The 27,424-nt window shown below is 43.6% G+C and overlaps 2 protein-coding genes across 3 annotated transcripts in view; both read left to right on the plus strand.

Annotated features, from left to right (window-relative positions):
- LOC135518023 (breakpoint cluster region protein-like) overlaps positions 1-13,049 on the plus strand; it is a 143,272-nt gene extending 130,223 nt beyond the window's left edge. The window contains exons 19-23 of the mRNA XM_064942846.1: positions 2,311-2,450; positions 3,462-3,596; positions 8,758-8,863; positions 9,174-9,336; positions 9,419-13,049. Coding sequence (XP_064798918.1) covers positions 2,311-2,450; positions 3,462-3,596; positions 8,758-8,863; positions 9,174-9,336; positions 9,419-9,508 — 634 coding nt within the window. The 3' untranslated portion in view covers positions 9,509-13,049. The remainder of the gene's footprint in view (positions 1-2,310; positions 2,451-3,461; positions 3,597-8,757; positions 8,864-9,173; positions 9,337-9,418) is intronic.
- An 840-nt stretch (positions 13,050-13,889) lies between these two features.
- LOC135518024 (cytospin-A-like) overlaps positions 13,890-27,424 on the plus strand; it is a 46,186-nt gene continuing 32,651 nt past the window's right edge. For both annotated transcript variants that reach the window (XM_064942847.1, XM_064942848.1), the window contains exons 1-8: positions 13,890-14,018; positions 18,809-19,001; positions 19,133-19,256; positions 19,387-21,068; positions 22,725-22,932; positions 24,645-24,718; positions 24,976-25,145; positions 25,220-25,505. In XM_064942847.1, coding sequence (XP_064798919.1) covers positions 18,846-19,001; positions 19,133-19,256; positions 19,387-21,068; positions 22,725-22,932; positions 24,645-24,718; positions 24,976-25,145; positions 25,220-25,505 — 2,700 coding nt within the window. In that variant the 5' untranslated portion in view covers positions 13,890-14,018; positions 18,809-18,845. The remainder of the gene's footprint in view (positions 14,019-18,808; positions 19,002-19,132; positions 19,257-19,386; positions 21,069-22,724; positions 22,933-24,644; positions 24,719-24,975; positions 25,146-25,219; positions 25,506-27,424) is intronic.

Raw genomic sequence — 27,424 nt, forward strand, 5'->3', positions numbered from 1 at the left:
TGTGGCAAAATGGCTTAAGGACAACAAAGTCAAGGTATTGGAGTGGCCATCACAAAGCCCTGACCTCAATCCTATAGAAGATTTGTGAGCAGAACTGTAAAGCGTGTGCGAGCAAGGAGGCCTACAAACCTGACTCCGTTACACCAGCTCTGTCAGGAGGAATGGGCCTAAATTCACCCAACTTATTGTGGGAAGCTTGTGGAATGCTACCCGAAACGTTTGACCCAAGTTAAACAATTTAAAGGTCATGCTACCAAATGCTAATTGAGTGTATGTAAACTTCTGACCCACTGGGAATGTGATGAAAGAAATAAAAGCTTAAATAAATCATTCTCTCTTCTATTATTCTGACATTTCACATTCTTAAAATAAAGTGGTGATCCTAACTAGCCTTACTACGATTAAATGTCAGGAATTGTGAAAAACTGAGTTTAAATGTATTTGGCTAAGGTGTATGTAAACTTCTGACTTCAACTGTATATGGTAACCATGCAGAAAGCCTGCTGTAACACAGCCAGAGAATCTCTCTGAGGAAAGGAGGAGGGAGGAGAGAAGGGAGGTAGAGGGACGGACAGGGCCCCCTGTGGCGATTGTGAGCCTTTCAATCCAGATAATCCCAACTAGATTTCCATGTCACGACTCACTCACTCCCCCATGCACCAGCCCTGGTCAGGAACTGATCTGTTCCCCTTCAGTCTGATAAGAGATCATAAAAAGTCTGGCAAAGCATCTTGCAAACCTCTGATTTGTTCCCCAAATGGCACCCTACTCCCTATATAGTGCACCACTTTTGACCAGAGAGCTATGGGCCATGGTCAAAGGTAGTACACTATGTAAGGAGGAAGGTGCCATTTGGGACACTGCCTGACAATAGCCAAGCAACAAAGGAGAGATTTGTTTGGTTTTTACAGAAGGGGGGGGTCCTTACTGGAAAATACACACAAGCTCTGAGGCCCTAGGCATACAATTAGTCTAGAATCATACCAGACACTAATACAGACCTGTACACTACACTTGCTTAGCGTAAATGAGGGAAATACCTCCCAGGTTGACCTAGTTCATGTATACTGAATATACTGTGTAAGTCTTTGAATCTTGAGTGGAGTCCTAAATCAATATAAACAATGATGTTACTCTTAACGTGCCTTTTTGCCTTGTTTGCCCCTCCACCACTAGATCTCCCTTTTGCTGCAGTTAGATAGATACAGAGCGGTCTTTTATGGTCTTGTAAGTAGTATTGGTTGTGGCTACTACTTTACTCTACACAGACTCTGAGTGTTCCTATGGTGCACACTTTGGTGATGCATACTTTGGTAGTGTCTATCTATGGAGAGACTGTCTTAATGGCCCTTGGCATGGGGCACTGAGCAGACACCTGGCAGGCGGTGTAACCATCCTCAGACAGTCCCTCAGTTGTCCCCTGGCCTCACCTGGCATGGCCTGGTAGCATGCTCCGCAGGGCGGTTGGCAGCAGCGGCACGGTCACTATGGGCAGTAGGCTCTGGGTACAGTGGGCAGTGGGCACACAGACAGACAGAGGGGAGTGTGGGAGAGGGAGAGAGCAGTTGAGGTTAGGTTTGTTGCCAATGTTGGTGAGTGATGCTAATGAGGATTGCTAGTAACGAGAGGACTAATAAGGTTAAACAGCATGGCCAGTTAAGGCTGGAGAGACAGCATGTCACCAATAACACCAACAGAGAACAAACATCACTGCAGAGCTGCGGGCCAGTGCCAGCTCGACCTGCACGCTGTAGTCCGTGAACTCACAACAAAACACACAGCGGTAGTTGTGATAATAATAAACATGATGAAGTATGAAGTCAATGTGTGTTTATATTTTGCGTTCACATACTACAACAATGCAGCGACAGCCAGCAGTACACCTCATTGTCAGTGGGAATGTTTTTTGTTGTTTTAATAATTGCTCACATATTTTTGATACTATTACATTTAAAGATGCAATTAGTGTGCAACTGTGCATCCAACAGAAAAATATCCGCATGGTATGCTATTCCTGTCGTCGGTCTGTCTGTCTCTGTTTGTCTGTTTGTCTGTCTGTCTGTCTCTGTCTGTCTGTCTATTTGTCTGACTGTCCATTCGTCTGACTGTCTCTGTCTATTTGTCTGACTGTCCATTCATGTCTGTCTGTCTCTGTCTATTTGTCTGACTGTCTGTCTCTGTCTGTCTATTTGTCTGACTCTGTCTGTCTGTCTATTCATGTCTGTCTGTCTATTTGTCTGACTGTCTATTCATGTCTGTCTATTTGTCTGACTGTCTATTCATGTCTGTGTGTCTGTTTCCCCATGCCAGACGGGAGCACTCCAAGGTGCCCTATATCGTCAGACAGTGTCTGGAGGAGATTGAGCGGAGGGGGATGGAGGAGGTGGGCATCTACCGAGTCTCAGGGGTGGCTACAGACATCCAGGTCCTGAAGGCTGCCTTCGACACCAGTGAGTACCAAGGCCTTACTTCCCCCTGGCTCCCCCTCTTAATAAAGCCCTGGAAGTGGGAAAAGGCTACAGTATAGCATATGGCATACTCTCTGTGGACTTTCTGTAGCTTGGTGGAACCAGCCTTGATACAGTAAGGCAAAAAAGTATTTAGTCAGCCACCAATTGTGCAAGTTTTCCCACTTAAAAAGATGAGAGGCCTGTAATTTTCATCATAGGTACACTTCAACTATGACAGGCAAATGAGAGAAAAAAAATCCAGAAAATCACGTTGTAGGATTTTTAATGAATTTATTTGCAAATTATGGTGGAAAATAAGGATTTGGTCACCTACAAACAAGCAAGATTTCTGGCTCTCACAGACCCGTAACTTCTTCTTTAAGAGTCTCCTCTGTCCTCCACTCGTTACCTGTATTAATGGCACCTGTTTGAACTTGTTATCAGTATAAAAGACACCTGTCCACAACCTCAAACAGTTACACTCCAAACTCCACTATGAATGAATGCCGCAATCAGACCGGTTCCATCAGGCTAACCTCTCTGTGCACTCCCTTGCAAATTCAAGTCTATTGGACTGACTACTGTAGAATCAATGTGCCTTACCCTGCTCTGTCCCTTAGGTCAACTTCTGATTACGGTGCTCCATTGTTGGGAATCATGGGTACATTTTCCATATGTCAAGTTTGGGTGCTTAACCCAGTTTATTTTCTTGTGTAGGCTTACTAATTCCTATGTTTGGGTGTGCTAGTGTTAGCATTTTGTGTATTTGTGTGCGTGTGTAGGGACGTTTGTGTGTGTGCACTCCTGTGTGGTGATTTCTCTGATTATGACATGTACAGCTTAGTTTGGGGGGCATGTTGCGTCCTCAGCCAATGTATTACTGCCAATGATCTGAGGTGCAGTGTATTTTTGTGAATGGCAGAAATAACAGAGGCTGGCTACCTCCCCATCCGCTGTTGCCATGGCTATACTTTCTACCTGTCTTTCTGAGCATTGCCATCTTTTCCACAGACAACAAAGACGTGTCTGTGATGATGAGTGAGATGGATGTGAACGCCATTGCTGGGACTCTGAAGCTGTACTTCAGAGAGCTGCCAGAACCCCTCTTCACTGACGACCTGTACCCCAACTTCGCAGGAGGCATTGGTCAGTCACAGACCTTTGACAGGGCCAACAGCCACTTATACAGTACCAGTCACAACCTACTCATTCCAGGGTTTTCTTTATTTTTACTATTTTCTACATTGCAGAATAATCTAAACTATGAAATAACACATGGAATCATGCAGTAACCAAAAAAGTGTTAAGTTTTTCAAAGTAGCCACCCTTTTTGCCTTGTTGACAGCTTTGCACACTCTTGGCGTTCTCTCAACCAGCTTCATGAGGAATGCTTTTCCAACAGTCTTGAAGGAGTTCCCACCTATGCTGAGCCCTTGTTGGTTGCTTTTCCTTCACTCTGCAGTGATTGTGGAGGCCAGATAATCTGATGCGGCACTCCATCACTATCCTTGGTCAAATAGCCTAGAGGTGTGTTTTGGGTCATTTCCCAATTAAGCGCAAACCAGATGGGATGGTGTAACGCTACAGAATGCTGTGGTAGCCATGCTGGTTAAGTGTGCCTTGAATTCCAAATAAATCAAATCAAATCAAATTGATTTATATAGCCCTTCGTACATCAGCTGATATCTCAAAGTGCTGTATAGAAACCCAGCCTAAAACCCCAACAGCAAGCAATGCAGGTGTAGAAGCACGGTGGCTAGGAAAAACTCCCTAGAAAGGCCAAAACCTAGGAAGAAACCTAGAGAGGAACAAGGCTATGTGGGGTGGCCAGTCCTCTTCTGGCTGTGCCGGGTGGAGATTATAACAGAACATGGCCAAGATGTTCAAATGTTCATAAATGACCAGCATGGTCGAATAATAATAGTAAGGCAGAACAGTTGAAACTGGAGCAGCAGCACGGCCAGGTGGACTGGGGACAGCAAGGAGTCATCATGTCAGGTAGTCCTGGGGCATGGTCCTAGGGCTCAGGTCCTCCGAGAGAGAGAGAGAAAGAAAGAGAGAAGGAGAGAATTAGAGAACGCACACTTAGATTCACACAGGACACCGAATAGGACAGGAGAAGTACTCCAGATATAACAAACTGACCCTAGCCCCCCGACACATAAACTACTGCAGCATAAATACTGGAGACTGAGACAGGAGGGGTCAGGAGACACTGTGGCCCCATCCGAGGACACCCCCGGACAGGGCCAAACAGGAAGGATATAACCCCACCCACTTTGCCAAAGAACAGCCCCTACACCATCACTGACAGTGTCACCAGCAAAGCACCCCCACACCATCACACCTCCTCTTCCATGCTTCACGTGCTAACCACACATGTGGAGATTAGAGGTCGACCGATTAATCGGCATGGGCGATTAATTAGGGCCGATTTCAAATTTTCATAACAATCGGTAATCTGCCTTTTTGCACGCCGGTTATGGCCGATTACATTACAAGCCACGGAGAGACTGCGTGGCAGGTTGACCGCCTGTTACGCGAGTGCAGCATCAAAAGGACCTTGTGGCTGCAAGGAGCCAAGGTAACTTGCTAGCTAGCATTAAACTTATCTTATAAAAAACAATCAATCTTTACATAATCACTAGTTAACTACACATGGTTGATGATATTACTAAGTTAACTAGCTTGTTCTGCATGGCATATAATCAATGCGGTGGCTGTTCATTTATTATCGAAGCACAGCCTACTTCAACCTCGCCAAACGGGTGATGATTTAACAAAAGCGCATTCGCGAAAAAAGCACAATCGTTGCAACAATGTACCTAACCATAAACATCAATGCCTTTCTTAAAATCAATACACAAGTATATTTTTTAAAACCTGCATATGTAGTTAAAAGAAATTCATGTTAGCAGGCTATATTAACTAGGGAAATTGTGTCACCTCTCTTGCGTTCAGTGCAAGCAGAGTCAGGGTATATGCAGCAGTTTGGGCCGCCTGGCTCGTTGCGTACTATTGAAAGGCCATTTATTCCTAACAAAGACCGTAATTAATTTGCCACAATTTTACATAATTATGACATAACATTGGAGGTTGTGCAATGTAACAGCAATATTTAGACTTAGGATTGCCACCCGTTCGATAAAATACCTAACGGTTACGTATATCACTGAAAGAATAAACATTTTATTTTCGAAATGATCATTTCCAGATTTCACCATATTTATGACCAAAGGCTCGTATTTCTGTGTGTTTATTATATTATAATTAAGTATATGATTTGATATTTGATAGAGCAGTCTGACTGAGCGGTGGTAGGCAGCAGCAGGCTCGTAAGCGTTCATTCAAACAGCAGCTCTTAGCAATGCTTGATTCCCAGCACTGTTTATGACTTCAAGCCTATCAATCTCCGAGATTAGGCTGGCAATACTAAAGTGCCTATAAGAACATCCAATAGTCAAAGGTATATGAAATACAAATGGTATAGAGAGAAATAGTCCTATAATAACTACAACCTAAAACTTCTTAACTGGGGATATTGAAGACTCATGTTATAAGGAACCACCAGCTTTCATATGTTCTCATGTTCTGAGCAAGGAACTTAAACGTTAGCTTTCTTACATGGCACATATTGCACTTTTACTTTCTTCTCCAACACTGTGTTTTTGCATTATTTAAACCAAATTGAACATGTTTCATTATTTATTTTAGACTAAATTGATTTGATTTATGTATTATATTAAGTTCAAATAAGTGTTCATTGTTCATTCAGTATTGTTGTACCGGTATCGGCGTTGAAAAATCCTAATCGGTCGACCTCTAGTGGAGATTATCCTTTCACCTACTCTGCGTCTCACAAAGACGCGGGGGTTGGAACCAAAAGTCTCAAATTTGGACTCATCAGACCAAAGGACAGATTTCCACCAGTCTAATGTCCATTGCTTGTGTTTCTTGGCCCAAGCAAGTCTCTTCTTCTTATTGGTGTCCTTTAGCAGTGGTTTCTTTGCAGCAATTCGACCATGAAGGCTTAATTCACGCAGTCTCCTCTGAACAGTTGATTTTGAGATGTCTGTTACTTGAACTCTGTGAAGTATTTATTTGGGCTGCAATCTGAGATACAGTTAACTCTAATGATCTTATCATCTGCAGCAGAGGTAACTCTGGGTCTTCCTTTACTATGGTGGTCCTAAGCCAGTTTCATTATAGCAACTGCACTTGAACATTTTTTCAAAGTTCTTGAAATTTTCTGAATTGACTGATCTTCATGTCTTAAAGTAATGATGGACTGTCGTTTCTCTTTGCTTATTTGAGCTGTTCTTGCCAAAATATGGACATATCTTATGTATACCGCCCCTACCTTGTCACAACACAACTGATTTGCTCAATTAAGAAGGAAAGATATTCCACAAATTAATTGAAATATATTCCAGGGGACTACCTCATGAAGCTGTTTGAGAGAATGCCAAGAGTGTGCAAAGCTGTCAAGGCAAAGGGTGGCTACTTTGAAGAATCTCAAATATAACATTTGTTTAACTTTTTTTGCTTACTACATGATTCAATATGAGTTGTTTCATGGTTGTGATGTCTTAACTATTATAGAATGTAGAATGTAGAAAATAGTACAAATAAAGAAATCCTTGAATGAGTAGGTGTGTCCAAACTTTTAACTGGTACTGTACCTACAGTGAGGGAAAAAAGTTTTTGATTCCCTGCTGATTTTGTACGTTTGCCCACTGACAAAGAAATTATCAGTCTATAATTTTAATGGTAGGTTTATTTGAACAGAATAACAACAAAAAAATCCAGAAAAACGCATGTCAAAAATGTTATAAATTGATTTGCATTTTAATGAGGGAACTAAGTATTTGACCCTTCTGCAAAACATGACTTAGTACTTGGTGGCAAAACCTTTGTTGGCAATCAGAGGTTAGACGTTTCTTGTAGTTGGCCACCAGCTTTGCACACATCTCAGGAGGGATTTTGTCCCACTCCTCTTTGCAGATCTTCTCCAAGTCATTAAGGTTTCGAGGCTGACGTTTGGCAACTCGAACCTTCAGCTCCCTCCACAGATTTTCTATGGGATTAAGGTCTGGAGACTGGTTAGGCCACTCCAGGACCTTAATGTGCTTCTTCTTGAGCCACTCCTTTGTTGCCTTGGCTGTGTGTTTTGGGTCATTGTCATGCTGGAATACCCATCCACGACCCATTTTTCAATGCCCTGGCTGAGGGAAGGAGGTTCTCACCCAAGATTTGACGGTACATGGCCCCGTCCATCGTCCCTTTGATGCGGTGAAGTTGTCCTGTCCCCTTAGCAGAAAAACACCCCCAAAGCATAATGCAAACCTTCATGTTTGATGGTGGGGATGGTGTTCTTGGGGTCATAGGCAGTATTCCTCCTCCCCCAAATACAGCAAGTTGAATTGATGCCAAAGAGCTCCATTTTGGTCTCATCTGACCACAACACATTCACCCAGTTGTCCTCTGAATCATTCAGGTGTTCATTGACAAACTTCAGACGGGCATGTATATGTGCTTTCTTGAGCAGGGGGACTATGTGGGCGCTGCAGGATTTCAGTCCTTCATGGTGTAGTGTGTTACCAATTGTTTTCTTTGTGACTATGGTCCCAGCTGCCTTGAGATCATTGACAAGATCCTCCCGTGTAGTTATGGGCTGATTCCTCACCGTTCTCATGATCATTGCAACTCCACGAGGTGAGATCTTGCATGAAGCCCCAGGCCGAGGGAGATTGACAGTTCTTTTGTGTTTCTTCCATTTGCGAACAATCGTACCAAATGTTGTCACCTTCTCACCAAGCTGCTTGGCGATGGTCTTGTTGCCCATTCCAGCCGTGTGTAGGTCTACAACCTTGTCCCTGACATCCTTGGAGAGCTCTTTGGTCTTGGCCATGGTGGAGAGTTTGGAATCTGATTGATTACGTCTGTGGACAGGTGTCTTTTATACAGGTAACAAGCTGAGATTAGGAGCACTCCCTTTAAGAGTGTGCTCCTAATCTCAGCTCGTTACCTGTATAAAAGACACCTGGGAGCCATAAATATTTCTGATTGAGAGGGGGTCCAATACTTATTTCCCTCATTAAGATTTCTAGATTTTGTTGTTGTTATTCTGTCTCTCACTGTTCAAATAAACCTACCATTAAAATTATAGACGGATCATTTCTTTGTCAGTGGGCAAACGTACAAAATCAGCAGGGGATCAAATACTTTTTTCCCTCACTGTATAATATTATCAAGGTATAATTTAGCACTCAGTTTAATGTGTGAATGTCTGTCTCTCTGTCTGCAGCCCTGTCTGACAGTGTTGCCAAAGAGAGCTGCATGCTGAATCTACTGCTGTCACTGCCAGAACCCAACCTGGTCACATTCCTCTTCCTTCTGGATCACTTGAAGAGGTACACACAGACATACACACAGTCATAGAGCTACCACAGTCATAGCGCTACCACAGTCATAGCGCTACCACAGTCATAGCGCTACCACAGTCATAGCGCTACCACAGTCATAGCGCTACCACAGTCAAAGCGCTACCACAGTCATAGCGCTACCACAGACATAGAGCTATGTACAGACAAACACAGACATTTAGAGACAAGCAGATCCCAAACTCTTTCTTTGAATAAGTAATACAGTGATTATTAGGTCCTTTCACTTGGTGTATTACCATGAGCCACCATTCACCCTCTGTCTCTCCCTGCTCCCCAGGGTGGCTGACAAGGAGAGCATCAACAAGATGTCCCTCCACAACCTGGCCACAGTGTTTGGCCCCACCCTGCTGCGGCCTGCAGAGAAGGACAGCAAGATCCCCACCAACCCCACGCAGCCTATCAGCATGGGAGACAGCTGGTCCCTGGAGGTCATGTCACAGGTAGGCGATATAGTCTCTGTCCCTCACCCCATCCCTCTTCTTTGATATTGAGGTCCCTCTAACTGTCTGTCTGGCCCTCCAGGTCCAGGTGTTGCTGTACTTCCTCCAGCTGGAGACCATCCCCACGCCGGACAGTAAGCGTCAGAGCATCCTCTTCTCCACCGAAGTGTAGTGTTCCACAGGTTCCCATCATGATGACAATGGGAGAGAGATGCTGTGATAGAGACGTTGACTCAAACTGAGTCTACAGTACAGTATGTCCATTTGGGAAGGCTACTGAGAGTGAGAATGGCCTTTGCTGGACTGCAGCAGGAGATGTATTCTGCACTGATTCTGGACATACCTTGCAGAGGGCGAAACCATCCCTCTGAGAACAAGAGGGTGGACACCAATCTTCTGTTGTACCACACATATCTGATGATGATAACGCATTAATACATCACACCCAATAGCCAGTGTGACTCTTTGTGCCTCTCTGATGCATCATATCCTCCTCTTCTCGCTCTGTCTCTTCGCTCTCACGTCGAAGCTCCACAGCTTGTGTACGGTGTATGGAATGAATGCCACTATTGAACATGCCTGCTGCAACCATAAATTAAACACTTCAATTTGAGTCTGATCAGCATGTAGGGGAAAAGAGTGTCCAAGGTTTTTCTTTTTTTTGTTGCTATTGGCTCCTGCTTTGTAGGCAGAAAAACAGGCAGGGCCTGCACGGCGTTTTGTTTAGCCTTTTCAAATGTTGAGTTATTTCTTAATCCACTGCTGAAGAGATTCAAACCGTATGTTTTACACATGATACATTAGAACCACAATGCTACGAGAGTTGTGTTGAAAAGGAACATCTGGGTTCTCTGAAGACTTTTAAAGAGGAACATCCAGAGCTGCCAGGATCACCAGTCTATTTGTGTGTCCCAGGAATCCACCACTTACAACAACAACAAAGTGTTTACAAGGTAAACAAACCTTGGACAAAGGCAGAGATGGGGAGACTGCAACAAAGGCAGGAACAGTTGACAGAAACAGATTATCTATCAGTTATAATAAGACTGCCTACAGTTTGGACCATAAAGCAATTCCCTCTATTTGTGTTCTTTGTGTTTCAAGTAGTCCTCAGCTTAAATACCCAGGAAGCAATAGATTTTCTAACATAGGAGTTTGTCTGTGTTCATATCCTTAGTCCGGGGATGTCCTCATGGTAACATAGGAGATCTCGCCAAAATGATCTGTTGTTTGGGATAAAATGTAACTATTGTATTTACAGATACAGTACAGTATGCACATTATGCTGTAATTGTTTTATTTGTTATGATTATAATTTATGAAGAACAAATGGGGGGGGGGGGGGCAGAAATCCCCCCCCAAAAAAATCTATGTGTTTGTTTTGATTTGATGAAGGTGGTATAGGTTACAGACTTGAGTCCTGGAGGTCTGAGGCGATGGGAGGTCATATGCTGCCTATGTAGCCATGTTAGCCATGTATCCATCATTAAGGTAACACTACATCTTTGAATGCCAATGTCACAACCCCTCTTCATCTGTTCGAGTGTTCCAGTCCCTAACCACCCACCCTGAAATCTAGATGTGTTACTGAAGTAGGATACAAAACAGTACATTTAGTTGTATACAGAACAACAATACCATGTTTCCTCCCTACAATTTACAATAATAACATGTTCCCTTTCTACAACTTACAACAATACCATGTTTCCTCTCTACAGCGGTGTCGGTGGAGACAGTTATTCTCATGAAAATGAAAATAATTCACCTGTTTCAAACAAGTTGCGCTAAATTGTGGATGCTTAGCCAAAGTGGACCATTCTGTTGATGTTATGAAGGAATACTTGTTTATCCTCTTTTCAATGAAAGTGACCCATCTGTTTCTCACCCATATTTATGAGGGTGGCTGGACAGCTGTCATTAACTGTCCTCCACACCCTTCCTTAAGCTCTTCTCCCTCCTGGTCTGCCTGATATTAACCCACCAAAGAGCCATGGAAAAGAAAATGCTCTTAGAATATTTTGTTCAGAAGGAAAAAAGAGAAGATTTATATTAGAATGATTTTAATATCGGTGCCTGCAGGCATGTAGTCATGTTTGATTAATGCAGGCATGTTTGATTAAAGTCATTTTATTGTGTGTGTTGTCATAAACATATTGCTATATTGGACAGCAGGATGTTAGTGACCAACAAGTGTTTTGGTTTTAATAAACCAAGCTTAAAATATGTTATGATATTTCATTCTGGCTGGATAATTGTTAACAAGTAATGTGTTTACTAACTCAGTCTGTACTACTGTCTGCACTACTGAGATTTCATGAAGAACTCCGACATTTTGAAGTTAGCAGAGACAATTCCGACCGTTTTGACTGTACAGTAGTCAGTAGCTAGTGTAAAATCTGGCATCTGAGTGTGTGGTTGTACATGCAACATTCATGCGCACACATGAGTGAGTGAGTGAATGAAATAATCGGACGATTTGCTGTAAAAAAAAAAGTAGAATTAGGACATGTTTCAAATCCTGACTTATCCATATGCTAACATATCAACTAAATCAGCTCCAGTTAATAGCCATAGTCATCATTTTAGTAACACATTTTGTCCTAATATATCCTCACATGTCCCATACACATAACTGTACAATGGAGGAAGCCATTGATTATGAGAGAGAAAGGCAGTGCATTCACCATTCATTTAGATCTGTTTGATTTATAGAATTGTGACCCGCTCTGCTCCATTGTGACCCGCTCTGCTCCATTGTACCTCTGCGTTACAGCTTTTATTCAGAACGTATGCCGTGGATTTCAATGTGTCAGTGGAATTGCTGTAAGGAGACTTACTGGGGTGCTGTAGTCTCCCTCGCCTTTTGAGAAAACAGACCTGTCCTTAAGGCACCTATTTTGAGACCAATACATGAACGTAGAGTTTGGTATCGCACTTCATGGTACTATTAGCCTGTGTGGGAGATCTTGTCTGAATATTATGATACCAAGCTAAGCCCAATTCATGTTTCCAATCATAGGATCATAGGAAACAGACACACAAATGCTTAGTCAATAACCCTCATTCTGCCTTAGCTCTGTCAACATTAGCAAAATAACTAATTTTCAGCTTTTCTGTTCCAGTTCTGTGTAAAATGAAGTCTACTGTATTTATGGAGATGAATACCCTCATCTGAAGGAAAAATATATTAGTAGTAGCAAAGTGGTATCTACACTTGTAGAAGGAGGACACTTTCAAAATTCACTGCCATGTTATATGACTCATATATAGATAATATCTCTCAAGGCTCTATGCTATGCTGTGTATCGTTCATTTGCAAGATGTACTTTGTTTTTTCAAATAACTGCCAAACAGTTTGTAACCATCTGCTGTCCGAACTGTAACTACTGTATGTATCAACACGTCACTAATCCAAAACATGATCTAATTTGGAGGGGCTTGCACTTTCAGTTCCTTTTGGTTTTACTCCAGACTGCCCACTGTGATGCTTTAGGACATTTTCTGTGGTTTGGAGAAAAAAATTGCAAGGAAAGATGAAGGTTATTTGAGTTTATATAGGTTAGTCATCTCTCTAACCTTGTCTTATGGTTGTACAATATGTATTGTATGTATCATACTAGAGGCATTGGGTTCTTAGGTTTATTTATTGTGATGTTCATCAATACATTTAGGATTAATCATGTTAATAAAACAGTTGAGTAATTAGGCTTCAACTGAAAGAGAACTTGGTTATTGATTGTCAGCGTGATTCTTCATAGGGCTCGTCACTTACCCTGCCTCTTTCATAACAAAGTCATATATGGCAACATAGGATTATTCTAAATATGTGTACTATGTTTTAAAGTCTAAAAATATGGAATATATTACTCTATGTACGACTTTAGCATTTCAGTGTATGCATACTGTATGATGAACGAATATTCATTCTTTCAGTCCTTCTAAGTTGACATGAGCCTGGCAATAGTTTATTATAATTCACTCCCTTATGAAACGTATTTTAAATGACCTTAAACCATGTTTTGATATCCTGGGAATATGTGTGTTTTATTCCACATTTTCTAGTTAACTGTGTGAAGCTAAAATGATGGTACTTGCTGGTCATCCACAAAACAAAAAAAAACATTTGACCTTTTTTCTGTTTTTCAATTTAGATTTCTTTCCTTCTGGTCAACATACATGTTATGTCATGAGTCTGTAAAAAGGGATACTGTAGTCTGAGGAAAATACATGTTTGGAAGGCATTTGCAGCCTCTGTACACAAAATGTTAAATAAAATCGGTATCTATGTAAAAAAAATATGGCAATGCCTTATATCTTCAATTGAGCATATCTTGACCTGGACCCTACTAGATTTTACAGACGTATCACCACATCACAGATTCACTACATGTCATTATTATCACATTTTTTTCCTCGACATGTGCATCAGAGAACACCTAGGACCCTCATCGTAATGGCCCCCACCATATAATTTGCTACATTCCAAAAAGGACGTGGAGAGGGATCTGTCAGCGACGTCCTACAATTCCAACCATTAATCGGGAATGCTCATGCTGTGTCCTGTCAATGGAGAATATCAAGGGGCAGGGACGCTGAGGATGGAGTGCATGAAATGACTAATAACTGCATATTGTAACCGATGGTATCCGAGTCATTCGATTATCTCTACCAAAGAATTCCAGGTAAAATGTGTTAGATGTTTTTCAAATTGTGATTGCTTGTGTGTAACTAGCTAGCTGCATGTATTGTAGGTGGCTAGCTAGCTAGCTAACGAGTTAACGTAGCTAGCTAACCTTAGTAACTTCATCGAGCCAGCAGTGTCTGACAATTACAATGTATAGAAACAATACATATCTACCTAGCTAACTAAATAGTATGCTAGATAACAAAATACAATAACATTACTGTTGTCTTTTAATTTCGTTAGCTCGTTACTTTCCTCCCCTCCTAACAAAGATGAGAAGGGTTAGTTAGGGTAAAGAAAGATCCACTCATTTTGACCAAATTGAGACACAATTTATATTGCAGCCATACTATCACATTGCATAAAGTCAGAATAGGGTTGACATCATAGTAGTGTGTTCTGCCAGCCATGGTAGTGTGTCCACTATCAGTAAAATGTCAAACTATTTATCATTCATGTGATGTTTCACACTCAGTGAAGGAGACGTGTCTCTTGAGTAGTCATGCTCATTTAGCTGCAACCACCACATATATATATATATTGGGACTGTTGTGATCATTACATGTCACACTAAGCATTATTAGTTCGCTACTTCTAGTGCCATTCTGCACCCTGGAATAGATTGAGATTAATAAAGAGTAAATGGCATGAAGGATCATTTGACATGGTGCAGTAAAAATCACAGTCTGGCAAGCAATTAACATAGTTTATTGAGCAGACAACTGGTATTGACTTTTGCTGCCTGCAGCACATTCCGGGCCACACAATGTCCCCAAAAATCCCCAACATTCCTCCAAACCTGCGTGAGGTCCCTGGACATGGGGGAAGGGGTTTCAGCTTGTGTTATTAAAGCTATGTGGGAAAAGGAGAAGAGAAGAGGGCCAGTGTTATAGGGTCATCGTTTTTAGGAGCAATATGAGGAATTTGAGGCAGTAGAGAGACTATCCAGTCAGTGTGGTTTTATTCTTGTGGAGCAGCAAATGTAGCCTAGGCCTGTTCTCTATCTATGTAACCGTAGCATGGACAGTGAATCAGCGCCACTGCAAAATGCATATAGGGGAAACACTGGAATCATGTTTTTCTTGCCTTGTGGATGATCTGGCTTTTCGTGACAATATGCTTTATGTATTCCTCTTCTGTGATGCTCAACACAGTGTTCTGCCCATTAAACCTTGATATGAGATCTGTCAGGAGCCATCTGGTGCTGTAAATAATGGTGCAGCTGCTCTCTTAAAACAGACAGCAGTGTTTTGAAAACCTGGCACCTCTGCATCCTACCACTGCCTTAGTGAACAAGGTTAATTTGTGGTATTCAGCAGGGTTAGGGCCTACAAGCAGTTGTTACCGTCCTGTGTAAAATACTGAGAGTCACACTCAAGCAATGCTCAATCTGTTAGTCAGCCATCATGCATCTGCTCTCTTGTGGTTGTGTCAAACGTTTGTCTGGTCTCCACCCTCCGCAGCACCTATCTATATAGGCCTTGTACAAACCATACAATGCATTCATAGTCCCCCCTCACTTCCTCCAGTATCTATCTGGTCTGATTTAGTATTGGCTTTAATTAGGTCAATAGGAAATTACAGTCAGCCAGACTCAGTGGGGATCCAAAGACACCAGCCTAAGCTCAGACTTTTACCAGGTCAGTTGTTCACTCAAGGTCAGGCTCGGTCATTAGACGCTGGCTCACCCTTGGGCTGTCCACTGTGATCATATTATTTTCAAATTTGATTTTAATCTTAGGCTACTGATTCAAGTTGTAGGCTAAGAGTGCATTGAGAAAGCTTTAAAAGAATAGGCTATATTTCAGACCAACAGTTGCATTTGATGTTGCAGTTAACAGGTAAAGCATTTTAACACATGGACTTGAAACAACAGAAACACATCTGGTATCTGACTGCCCTTTCCTGAGTTGGCTATACGTGTTCTGTTGTCTGTGTGTGTGTTACTCCCTCATTTCAAATGAAGAAAGTATGTCCTACACACAACACTGAGTTATGCTAGTGCATACTGAGTGGTGTTACCCTGTCTTCCCATTCCTTCTACTCTTCAACTCCAGAATTCCAGCTATGGTATAATTTTCTAGTCTTATTGTACGGTCCATCTTCAGCGCAAACATTTCTACCCCGACGGTCTGGTACTAATCTAATTTTGCTCACCATGGCCAGCCTAGGATGTTTATTTACTGTAGCTTAGGCTATGTATTTCCTTTTTTGGTAAAACAATTAGACAAGGCTAAATTCTTCTGGTACTGATACTTTATCATAACACTTCACTCTACAGAAGGAGCCTGAAAGATGAGGTTTTCATAACTGCCACCAATTCTGAGTCTGGCTGCATCCTCAGTAAGCCTATCTGACTCAGGGTGGTGTTGATATCCTGCCTCTTGTTGTTTGAACATGATGCACTACAAGGATACTCCCTTTTACTGGATGCCCCAACTCCGTCAGTCAACCATGTGGGTGAGCAGATGTCTGTTAGGTTGGGTGTGTCTCTAGACATGTAGTTGCTTTGTCCACAGTTCAAACGGATGTAGTTCAAAGATAAGGGAAGGGGGCTGTGGAGAGGAAATGTTATGGTTACTAAGGTTATACCTGTCTTTGTAAAAATGTTCAAAGCTATCTTGCGTGCTATTGCAGGGTAGTGGTTATAATAGTCCAGCTTTATCTGTGGTATGAATAGACTGATCTGGGAATGGGGACAATATGTGCTTGATTCTAGGTGATGACTAGTAGCCTGATCAATTTGAATAATCAGTCTTATCTTGAAGAAAAAGAGGGTCGCCATCTCAGACATAAGCCAACTGAAGTGAGTGTTTTTTTTCTCATTGTCTGGGCACCGTTATAGGCCTGCACACACAGGCTCCTCATGCTTCGTAAGGCCCAGTCGACCTGCCCAGACCACTGTTACTGCTGCAGCTACAGTACAACCTCCCTCGTGATGTTGTGATAAGAGGCAGCTACAGTTGAAGTCGGAGGTTTACATACACTTAGGTTGGAATCATTGAAACTCGTTTTTCACAATTTTCTTGTTAACAAACTATAGTTTTGGCAAGTCGGTTAGGACATCTACTTTGTGCATGACACAAGTAATTTTTCCAACAATTGTTTACAGACAGATTATTTAACTTATAATTCACTATATCACAATTCCAGTGGATAAGAAGTTTACATACACTAAGTTGATGTGCCTTTAAACAGCTTGGGAAATTCCAGAAAATTATGTCATGGCTTTAGAAGCTTTTCATAGGCTAATTGATATAATTTGAGTCCGTTGGAGGTGTACCTGTGGATGTATTTCAAGGCCTACCTTCAAACTCCGTGCCTCTTTGCTTGACATCATGGGGAAATCAGCCAAGACCTCAGAAAAACAATTGTAGACCTCCACAAGTCTGGTTCATCCTTTGGAGCAATTTCGCCTGAAGGTACCATGTTCATCTGTACAAACAATAAACACCATGGGACCACGCAGCCGTCATACCGCTCAGGAAGGAGACGCGTTCTGTCTCCTAGAGATGAACGTACTTTGGTGCAAATCAATCCCAGAACAACAGCAAAGGACCTTGTGAAGATGCTAGAGGAAACCAGTACAAAAGTATCTATATCCACAGTAAAAACCAGTCCTATAACGACATAACCTGAAAGGCCGCTCAGCAAGGAAGAAGCCACTGCTCCAAAACCGCCATTAAAAAAAGCCAGACTACCGTTTGCAACTGCACATGGGGACAAAGATTGTACCTTTGGAGAAATGTCCTCTGGTCTGATGAAAAAAATATATAACTGTTTGGACATAATGACCATCATTATGTTTGGAGGAAAAAGGGGGAGGCTTGCAAGCCAAAGAACACCATCCCAACCGTGAAGCATGGGGGTGACAGCAGCATGTTATGGGGGTGCTTTGCTGCAGGAGGGACTGGTGCACTTCACAAAATGGATGGCATCATGAGGCAGGAATATTGGCCATGCTACCAAACACTCAATTAGTATATGTAAACTTTTGACCCACTGGGAATGTGATGAAATAAATAAAAGCTGAAATAGATAATTAAATCTCTTATTCTGGCTTTTCACATTCTAAAAAATAAAGTGGTGATCCTAACTGATCTAAGACAGGTAATTTTTCTAGGATATTTTTTTTTACAGAAATTGTGAAAAAGTGAGCCAAATACATTTAAACTAAGGTGTACGTAATCTTCCGACTTCAACTTTAGCTACAGGCCTGAGACCTCCAGTCACACGCCTCGTGTGCTTACAGATCTGAATCCAATGACCGCTCCCTCGTGTCATCTGTGTGAGTCACTGTCTGAGAAGGATGTAGTGCTGGCTGACGTTTGAACATAAATAGCATCGACCACAGCACAGAAGAACTGTGAAGTCATTTTGTCCGTACTCCAGACTAGACAGCAACTCCTTAGCTACTAGCTAGCCCATAGATGACAGACCGTGTTCTCCCAAGAAAACTACTGCCACAGGCCTCAGGTAACGAACTGGATTTTTCAAAAGGCAATCTAGGCTAATTGGTTATTCTGGAAATGAATTTCAAATGAATGATTTACAAACTCGTTTTTAGACTGTTGTGCTGCCTACTATAATTCTTGTAGTTGTAGGCTGCGTTTTATGTGGGTTTAGTATTTACGTTAGTTGTAAGAGCTTGTTCACTGATGTTAATTATGGCATAATAATGAAATATTTTTTTCCTGGCTGAGAAACTAGAAACCCTCTGTGATGCATGCGTTACCACCTCATCCTGTTATTAACTCCTGTATGCTTGTGTGTTTTTGTTCCACACAGATTGCATTGTAAATGTCTGAGAAACCTAGAGCCCAGTATGAGGAAGACGACCAGGCCAGTGGCCGGCGTAACCAAAGCCACGGCAGCAGGCACTAAGGCCCAGACTGGGGAGAGAGTCAAGCCTGAGGGCGCCACCATGGGCACAGCCGGCAAGAATACGGCCAAGACCTCCGCCACCGCACCACTCGCTAAGGTACAAATGCAGAAGGCACATACAAATAACCGCGCGAGCACTTTTGCTACATACTATGAACAACTATGAAGCTGATTATCTTTATAGGTCCAATAGGTGGTGTGTTAACTATCATCTTTCTCTTTTGCCAGGCGAAGAGCAGTGATGACTTGTCATCAGCAACAACAGTAGGCAGTGGAGCCTCCGCTGGGATCAGCACTGTTGCTAAGTTCAAGAAGACTAGCTCTGCCCACTCTTCAACCTCTTCCACTACAGGTACTAGCAACCCAGAGGGCAAGACAAAGACTAGCTCAGGTACATCAACCATAGAGCTACTAACAGACTCTGGTTTGTGACTAGCTCTAACTTCTTTACCTTCAGTAACGTGTTGTATTGTACTCCTCAGGCAAGCGTGGGACCTCCTCTGTGGTGAAGGAGCCCGGTTCATCCCGGGAGGGCCTGCGAGAACGCTCCAGAACTGGCACCGCCAGCAGGAAGCTCTCCGGACCCTCGGACGCCTTGGCACCGCCCAAGAGAGTCCGTAGCCGGGCCATGACTGAGTCCGAGTCCCGAATGAGCAAGTCCAGGTCGGATGGGCAGCTCAGCAATAAGACGCTCCTGGAGAGCAGGGTGAAGGATCTGCTGGGCCTGGCCAAGAGCAAAGATGTGGAGATCCTCCACCTGCGCACCGAGCTGCGGGCCATCCGTGTTCAGCTAGGCCTGCCTGAGGAGGATGGGGGGAGCAGAGAGAGGGGCGAGGGAGAGGAGACTGCTGAGGCTGAGCCCCTACAGGAACAGAAGAAAGAAGCCCCTACTCCGCTCATCTATACAGACGTTGAGTCCACCCTGCTCTTGCTGCAGGACCAGAACCAGGGGATCCGCGTGGAACTGAACATGCTAAAGAGTGAGAACCGCATGCTGAAGGACCGCCTCAATGCCATGGGTTTCTCCCTGGAGCAGAGGCTGGACTGCTCCCTCAAAGCCCCGCGAGGCTCCTGCCTCAGCCCAGAGCTTCCTCCAGCAAGCGGTGGCAGAGATGGAGGGTTCCAACGGGCCCCTTTTCAACATGGGGTTTCCCCACACGGCTCTGCCTGCGGCTCCAATGAAGACCTTCTGGACCCCCGGCGAGCCATCTCCCCTGAGGCGGCCGACAGCGAGTGCAGCGAAGCCTACCAGCCGATCACCTCCAGCGATGATGCCCTGGATGCCCCCTCTGGTTCTGCCTCTGCCTGCTGCTCCTCCTCTGAGTCAGAGGGCGGGCCACCGAGTCACTGCGAGCGCTCCCGTAGCGGCAGCAGTGGCAACACCAGCAAGGTGTCGGTGGCCTGTCTAACGGAGCGCATTCACCAGATGGAGGAGAACCAGCACTGCACCTCTGAGGAGCTCCAGGCCACACTACAGGAGCTGGCCGACCTGCAGCAGATCACCCAGGAACTAAGCACAGAGAATGAGAGGCTGGGCGAGGAGCGGGTCATTCTGGTAGACTCCTTGTGCCAGCAAGGTGACCGGCTGGAGTTGTACGGCCAGCAGATGGACTACTTCCGGGGCCTGCTGGACGAGCACCGCGTGGCCTATGCCCCGGTCGACGAGGAGGACACTAAGAGCAGCCGCTACCTGGAGCTGGAGCGCCGCTACGTGGACCTGACTGATGGGACCCACTTCGAGAGGGAGCAGCTGCTGGGGGTGCAGCAGCACCTGAGCGGGGCATTGAAAATGGCGGAGCAGGACAACGCAGAAGCCCAGGGCCTGATATCAGCGCTAAAGGAGAGGGTGCACATGTCTGAGCGGCAGGCTGAGATGGAGCGCAGGGATAGGGCAGCGGCGGCCACAGAGCTGGAGGTCCTGAGGGAGGCTGCCGTGGGGGAGCAGGTGCAGTTGGCTCGATGCAGGGCCCAGCTGGAGCAGGAGAGACAGAGGGTGGCTGACCTCTACTCCATCCACAATGCCGGGGACAAGATGGACATCCGTCACCAGCTGGAAAGCGAGAGGAGGGACAAGGAGAGGGCAGAGGCGGAGTCTGCTCAGCTGCATGAGGAGCTGGACCACACCCGCGACGAGGCCGCCAGGCTGGAGGACGGTATCAGCAAGGTCACACATTCTCACATGTAACATACTTTCATTTCAGATTCTCCATCAGTCTTGTGTTAGTATTTTACCCAATTCCTATGTTGGTATGTATGTGCGTGCAGCAACAGTCAAAAGTTTGGACACGCCTACTCACGCCTACATTGTAGAATAATAGTGAAGACATCAACTATGAAATAACACAATGAATCATGTAGTAGCTAAAAAAGTGTTAAACAAATCAAAATATATTTTAGATTCTTCAAAGTAGCCACCCTTTTTGCCTTGATGACAGATTTGCACACTCTTGGCGTTCTCTCAACCAGCTTCATGAGGAACGCTTTTTTCCAACAGTCTTGAAGGAGTTCCCATATATGCTGAGCACTTGTTGGCTGATTTTCCTTCACCCTGCTGTCCAACTCATCCCAAACCATCTCAATTGGGTTGAGGTCGGGTGATTGTGGAGGCCAGGACATTTGATGCAGCACTCCATCACTTTCCTTGGTCAAATAGCCCTTACACAGCCTGGAGGTGTGTTTTGGGTCATTGTCCTGTTGAAAAACAAATGATAGTCCCACTAAGCGTAAACCAGATAGGCTGGCGTATTGCTTCAGAATGCTGTAGTAGCCATGCTGCTTAAGTGTAATTCCAAGTGAATCACAGACAGTGTCACCAGCAAAGCGCCATCACACCACCACCTCCATGCTTCACGGTGAGAACCACACATGCAGAGATTATCCTTTCACCTACTCTGCTTCTAACAAAGACACGGCGGTTGGAACCAAAAATCTCAAATTTGGGCTCATCAGACCAAAGGCCAGATTTCCACTTTCCACTTGCTCTTATTTCTTGGCCCAAGCAAGTATTTTCTTCTTATTGGTGTCCTTTAGTATAGGTTTTTTTGCAGCAATTTGACCACGAAGGCCTGATTCACGCAGTGAATGTTGAGATGTCTGTTACTTGAACTCTGAAGGATTTATTTGGACTGTATTCTGAGGTACAGTTAACTCTAATGAACTTATCCTCTGCAGCAGAGGTAACTCTGGGTCTTCCTTTCCTGTGGCACAGTCCTCATGAGAGCCAGTTTCATCATAGCGCTTGATGGTTTTTGTGACGGCACTTTAAGAAACATTCAAAGTTCTTGAAATCTCCCGAATTGACTTAAAGTAATGATGGACTGTCATTTCTCTTTGCATATTGGAGCTGTTCTTGCCATAATATGGACTTGGTCTTTTACCAAATAGGGCTATTTTCTGTATACCACCCCTATCTTGTCACAACACAACTGATTGGCTCAAATCCATTAAGAAGGAAAGAAATTCCACAAATGAACTTTTAGCAAGGCACACCTGTTAATTGAAATTCATTCCAGGTGACTACCTCATGAAGCTGGTAGAGAGAATGCAAAGTGTGCAAAGCTGTCATCAAGGCAAAGGGTGGCTACTTTGAAGAAAAAAATATAAAATATATTTTGAATTGTTTAGCACTTTTTTGGGGTTAGTACATGATTCCATATGGGTTATTTCACAGTTTTGATGTCTTCACTATTTTTCTACAATGTAGAAAATAGTAAAAATAAAGGAAAACCCCTTGAATGAGTAGGTGTGTCCAAACTTTTGACTGGTGCTCTAATGACATGTGTGCTTATGCATACACCTATGTATCCCATTCTCCCGTCAGCTGGAGGAGAACTTCCGTGTGTTTCGTGATGAGGTGCAGAAGCAGCTAGCAGAGCAGAAGCGGGCCCTGGCCCATCAGTGTTCTGAGCTGGAGGAGAGGGACACTGAGGTCTCAGACATTAAGGAGACCATCTTTGAGCTGGAGGACGAGGTGGAGCAACACAGAGCCGTAAAACTCCACGACAACCTCGTGATCACAGACCTGGAGTGTGAGTGGTGGATGGACACGAGATTGCATCCTAAATTGCACCCTATCCTATAGGGCGTTCACTCACTGCTGTACAATGTAGAGAAAAACGGGGTAATTCAAGAGGGTGCTACGAAATTAAATGTCAAAATGTATTTTTTTCCCCTATTTTGTTAGATTGTTCTCTACAATATTATAACCTTAATATACTAGTACCTGACAGTGTTGCTGTGACTGTTGTTAGTTCGGACAGGCGCTCTTGGTCTTGTGTCCTTCATATGTGGTGATGAGAGGTAGTACCATTTGGAGGTGTTTTCGCTGGTTGGACCAATCAAAATCAAGTTAATGCCTTTGTTGTTTTCACCTCCAGATCCTTGGCTTTCATTGCCTATAACTGCAATCAATCTATGTGACAGGGGCTGTTTCTATGGCAATTTTAAAGGGAAAGACTACACAAAAACAGGAACAGATTGTCTTCGCAGTCTTGGTTTTGTAAATAAATATATATTTAGTCCATATTTAGTTTTGTATTCAGCGGATTGCATGTTTTCACTCAAACTCAAGCTTGTCAGTTGACATTTTGAAGTTATTGCCGCTCTGCCGTTGAGCAGTGCCCACTTTATGATCATGCCTGTGAAGACTTTCCATTCACTTAACATGCTATATTCTCAGAGTAAATCGCTGGTAACCTTTGAACCATATGCATTTGAAAAGTATTCAGACCCTTTCCCCTTTTCTACATTTTGTTACACGTTACAGCCTTATTCTAAAATAGATCAAATTCATTGTTTTCCTCATCAATCTACACACAATACCCTGTAATGACAAAGCGAAAACAAGTTTTAGACATTTTTGCAAATGTATTAAATGTTTAACACCTTATTTACGTAAGTATTCAAACCATTTGCTATGAGACTCGAAATTGAGCTCCGGTGCATCCTGTTTCCATTGATCACCTTCGATGTTTCTTCAACTTGGTTGGAGTCCACCTGTGGTAAATTCAATTGATTGGTAATGATTTGGAAAGGCACACACATGTCTATATAAGGTCCCACAGTTGACAGTGCATGTCAGAGCAAAAACCAAGCCAAGAAATTTCCGAAGCATTTGTCCATAGAGCTCCGAGACAGGATTGTGTCGAGGCCCAAATCAGTGGAAGGGTACCAAAAAATGCCTGCATCATTTAAGGTCCCTAAGAACACTGTGTCATTCTTAAATGGAAGAAGTTTTATTGAGGGGGGGGACTAATCAATTTGAGTATCATGCTCTAACGTAACAAAATCTCAAGGGGTCTGAATACTTTCCAAATGCACTGTACTGTATGCTATAGAAATTAGGTTTAGATTTTCTATTGAATAGACATATTAGTATAAACCTTGAATGAATGCATTAATTTTATTAATTCATAATTGTGTGAACACCCTATATCCTATTCCCTTCCGAATGCACTACTTTTGATCAAGGCCCATGGGTTTCTGGTCAAATGTAGTTAACTTTTTAGGGAATAGAGTGCCGTTAAGGAGACACACATCAGTCAGGAAAAGGGACTATGGGGAATAATATGCTCATCCAGAGAGTTCACCAACGATGCTGGACCAATACTGAATCATATACCAATGATAAAGCTGCTGTGACCACCAGGTGGCAATGTGGGACCATTACTACAGCCTCGTCAGACCGTTTATCCCGTCTCAATTCATCCATTTAATTATTCATACTCTCTTTTTCTTTTAGGCTCCGTCAAAAAACTGCAGGACCAAAAACATGACATGGAGCGTGAGATCAAGATGCTGCATCGAAAGCTACGGGTCAGTTTGGGGAGCTAGAGGAATACGGAGTCCTGTGCCTCAGCTGTATCTCAGCTTGTATTGAACATCCGGTGAAGACATTTCACCCAGTCATAATGAGAAGTGGTCTGCTGGTCTGTAGCATTAAGCCCATGGGTGCATCCCACATGACACCCTATTCCATATCATGCTCTGGATGAGAACGTCTGCTAAATGATGTAAATGTAATGTACTACTTTTGACCGTGGTCCATGTGCGGTTCATATCTCCCCTTGTAGGAGGAGTCTATGGAGTGGCGTCAGTTCCAGGCCGACCTGCAGACGGCGGTGGTCATCGCTAACGACATCAAGTCCGAGGCTCAGGAGGAGATTGGGGATCTGCGGCGCCGCCTTCTGGACACACAGGAGAAGAATGAGAAGATGAGCAAAGAGCTGGAGGAGATCAAGAAGTATGTGGTCTTTGTGTGTGTGCCAATCTCTCCCTGTGTCAAAGATATTGACGATCCGTTATCTGTCTCTATAGGCAGGATGAGGAGAGGGGCAGGGTGTATAACTACATGAATGCGGTTGAGAGGGACCTCGCTGCCCTGAGGCAGGGCATGGGTCTCAGCCGACGCTCCTCTACCTCCTCTGAGCCCTCTCCCACCGTCAAGACCCTTATCAAGAGCTTTGACAACGCCTCCACTGCAGGCCTTGTCCCAACCTCCCCCACAGCAGCCGTGCCAGCAGTTACCACAGCGATTGCCCGTACACCCCTCAGCCCCAGCCCTCTGAAAACCCCACCCGCTGCTGCTATCTCTCCCATACAGGTAAGAAACACACAATGGCAGACCAGTAGTTTATAAGCACTCTGAATCAGGCCACTAGGCAGCACAGGCCCCTTCCGAAGCGAGTCTATGTCTCTAACTCTATTCTGATTGGTTCAGCAGATGTCAGGCGCCGCTATCGGTCCTTTAATGTGGTTTCCCTGCCTCAGCCCTGTCTTTCTCGAACTACTATGAGAATTCCAATTCAGACCCCTGCAAGACCTGATGGGACTTCCCACGGGTCTCTACCCAAACAGTCAGGATGTCTTCAAGTTAACTTGGAATTCATGCTCTGAGTAGGTGACACGTGACCACCTCGATGTGACAAAATACAATTTTTGTGTCAAGTCGGGTTGGAATGAGGGTGAGGAAGGGTCATTTTTGAACATTAAAATGTGAACTTATTATGGGTTAAGGTTTATGATTTGGCCACCCGTCTGGCCAGACTTGAGATGCGCTGTTTACAACCTTTGTTTAGAACAGGCCCAGAGACTTTCTAACCATCACAAGACCAGCGAATAAAGGCTTTCAGAACTGCTACATGTTTGAGTTAAGCGCATGTGTTGATTGCCAATAGCAGCTTTGTTTACCCTGCTCGTGGCATGGCCAGATGTTTTCCCTAAGGCCCTGAGTGTCAAGTCCAGTCTAAGTCAGACCTTATGGGGGAGAGAGCATGTGAAAGCTCTGGATTTTGTTGGCATAGATATATCTGTCTCTACAGAAATAGAGCCATGTGTCTTCATGTTGGGGTAAGTTTAATGCCACGTTCACGGGCTAAGAAATGTCTGAAATTTCCGACTTACTGACTGGTTGAACTTGGCTCATGTATAACTACAACCAGTTAGCAAGATGAAAATGTTAGTTTCCTAGTTCTGACTAGCAAGTAAACAGTGCATTAGTGTAAGTCACCATACACAATTGGTTCACACAGGGAGCCTATTCACTTAATCACTTAGAGCCCAGTGAAATGTAAAACGGTCATTAATTTGGAGCACTGGGTTTTGTCTGTATGGCACACAGCCCGTCTCTTCAGTGAATTGGTGGATCGCTGCCTGTAGTGTTTTGGTTCAAGCTGTAGGAAGAAAATCACTTCCGTGAAACAAAGCTCTGGTTGATGGTCATGAAACGTAAATGTGTTCTGCAGTTTTATTTTTAGAGTGGTCGATATAGCAGGCTTTTTTGAGATGCCCGTCCTTCACTCACTGAGTAGCCTCACTCACGTTTTTATTGAAGATCAAATATTAATCCTGCAGTTTATAGGGAGATGGCTTTATTTTACCCCCAGGCAGGCCCATGGCCTCTCAGGTCTGCAGTGAAGGATAATAAATAAGCCCATTTTCCTCTGACACACTTTTGCATTTATTACCATTTTACATACTTCCCTGGAGTGCTTTACAACATGAGGATACTTTGCATATGTCCTTAATATATAATCTAAAATTACACATTTGCGGAATTAGACTAATGACCCTCAGAATAGTATTGAAATATTAAAAGGGATGAATGTTGGAATGATTGAAGATGAGAAAAAAAAGAGGTCTGGCTTTGTATATTTTTGTCATATTTCCTCATTGGTTTGATTATCTGGGCAGTGAGTCGGAGAGGACAAAGCAGCACTGTGTTTCGTGTTCCTAGAGGAGTCCGGCTTAAGTCCCCATAGAACTATGTGACTCATAAGTCCTCCTTCACTAGAACACAAGTCATCCTAGCCTGGACCCAAATCTGATTGTGAAGCCAACCATGTTTGGCATGACAGTGTGTAGAGTTGCACATTTCGGAGAATATTCAGAGTTGGAAACTTTCTGTGGGAATTAGCGGAATTATATATGCAAATTGATATTAAAACATTTGCATTGGTTATGTTTACCATATACCTTTAACCTTATCATAAGTAGACATAATTGCAAATTATTAAATCCTTC

The sequence above is a fragment of the Oncorhynchus masou genome, chromosome 28 (genome assembly GCF_036934945.1).
Source record: "Oncorhynchus masou masou isolate Uvic2021 chromosome 28, UVic_Omas_1.1, whole genome shotgun sequence".
Taxonomy (NCBI): domain Eukaryota; kingdom Metazoa; phylum Chordata; class Actinopteri; order Salmoniformes; family Salmonidae; genus Oncorhynchus; species Oncorhynchus masou.